At 58.7% G+C, this 513-nt stretch overlaps 1 protein-coding gene across 1 annotated transcript in view; it reads right to left on the bottom strand.

Annotated features, from left to right (window-relative positions):
* Positions 1 to 513, bottom strand: part of WSCD2 (WSC domain containing 2) — a 13,696-nt gene extending 13,183 nt beyond the window's left edge. Inside the window, exon 1 of the mRNA XM_005424098.2 lies at positions 333 to 513. Within this exon, the coding sequence (XP_005424155.1) occupies positions 333 to 513 (181 nt within the window). The remainder of the gene's footprint in view (positions 1 to 332) is intronic.

Raw genomic sequence — 513 nt, 5'->3', positions numbered from 1 at the left:
AAAGAGTGAAGATGGAACAATAAAAGCACATTATTGGCACTTGGGGAGGGAGGAGAGGAAAGAGGGAAGAAGGAGGGAGAGGATCCTTCTGGAAATATTCTCTGGACTGATGTTCTTCAGAGCGGGGTGCTGCTCCCCAGAGCATCCCCATGGGATGTGGGGAGAAAACCTCGGTGCTCCAGCAGCGCGTGCACGTGGTTTATGAATTAATAAATAAACAAATGCACATTTCCTGGGAGGGATTGTGGTCCTGTCTAGTTCAGACACCACTTCCCCAACTCATGATGCCCCCCTGGAGAGGCAAAAAGCAGGGACACCCCCCCTGCCCTCACCTCTGTCCTCCTCCTTCTCTCGGCCGCTCCTGCCCCGGAGCGCCCGGCTCCGGGGGCCGTCGTTATCCCGGGATTTTCCCCTGTCCGACGGCTCCTTGGAGGTGCTTTTGAACCAGGGCCCGTGTCGTCGGGCCCCCGCCGGCATGGTGGCCGCCGCCCTGAAGCCGCGGCTGAGCTGCAT

This window comes from Geospiza fortis, unplaced genomic scaffold (genome assembly GCF_000277835.1).
Source record: "Geospiza fortis unplaced genomic scaffold, GeoFor_1.0 scaffold145, whole genome shotgun sequence".
NCBI lineage: Eukaryota > Metazoa > Chordata > Aves > Passeriformes > Thraupidae > Geospiza > Geospiza fortis.
The sequence above is the reverse complement of the archived record's forward strand: the minus strand, read 5'-3'. Positions and strand labels throughout refer to the sequence as shown.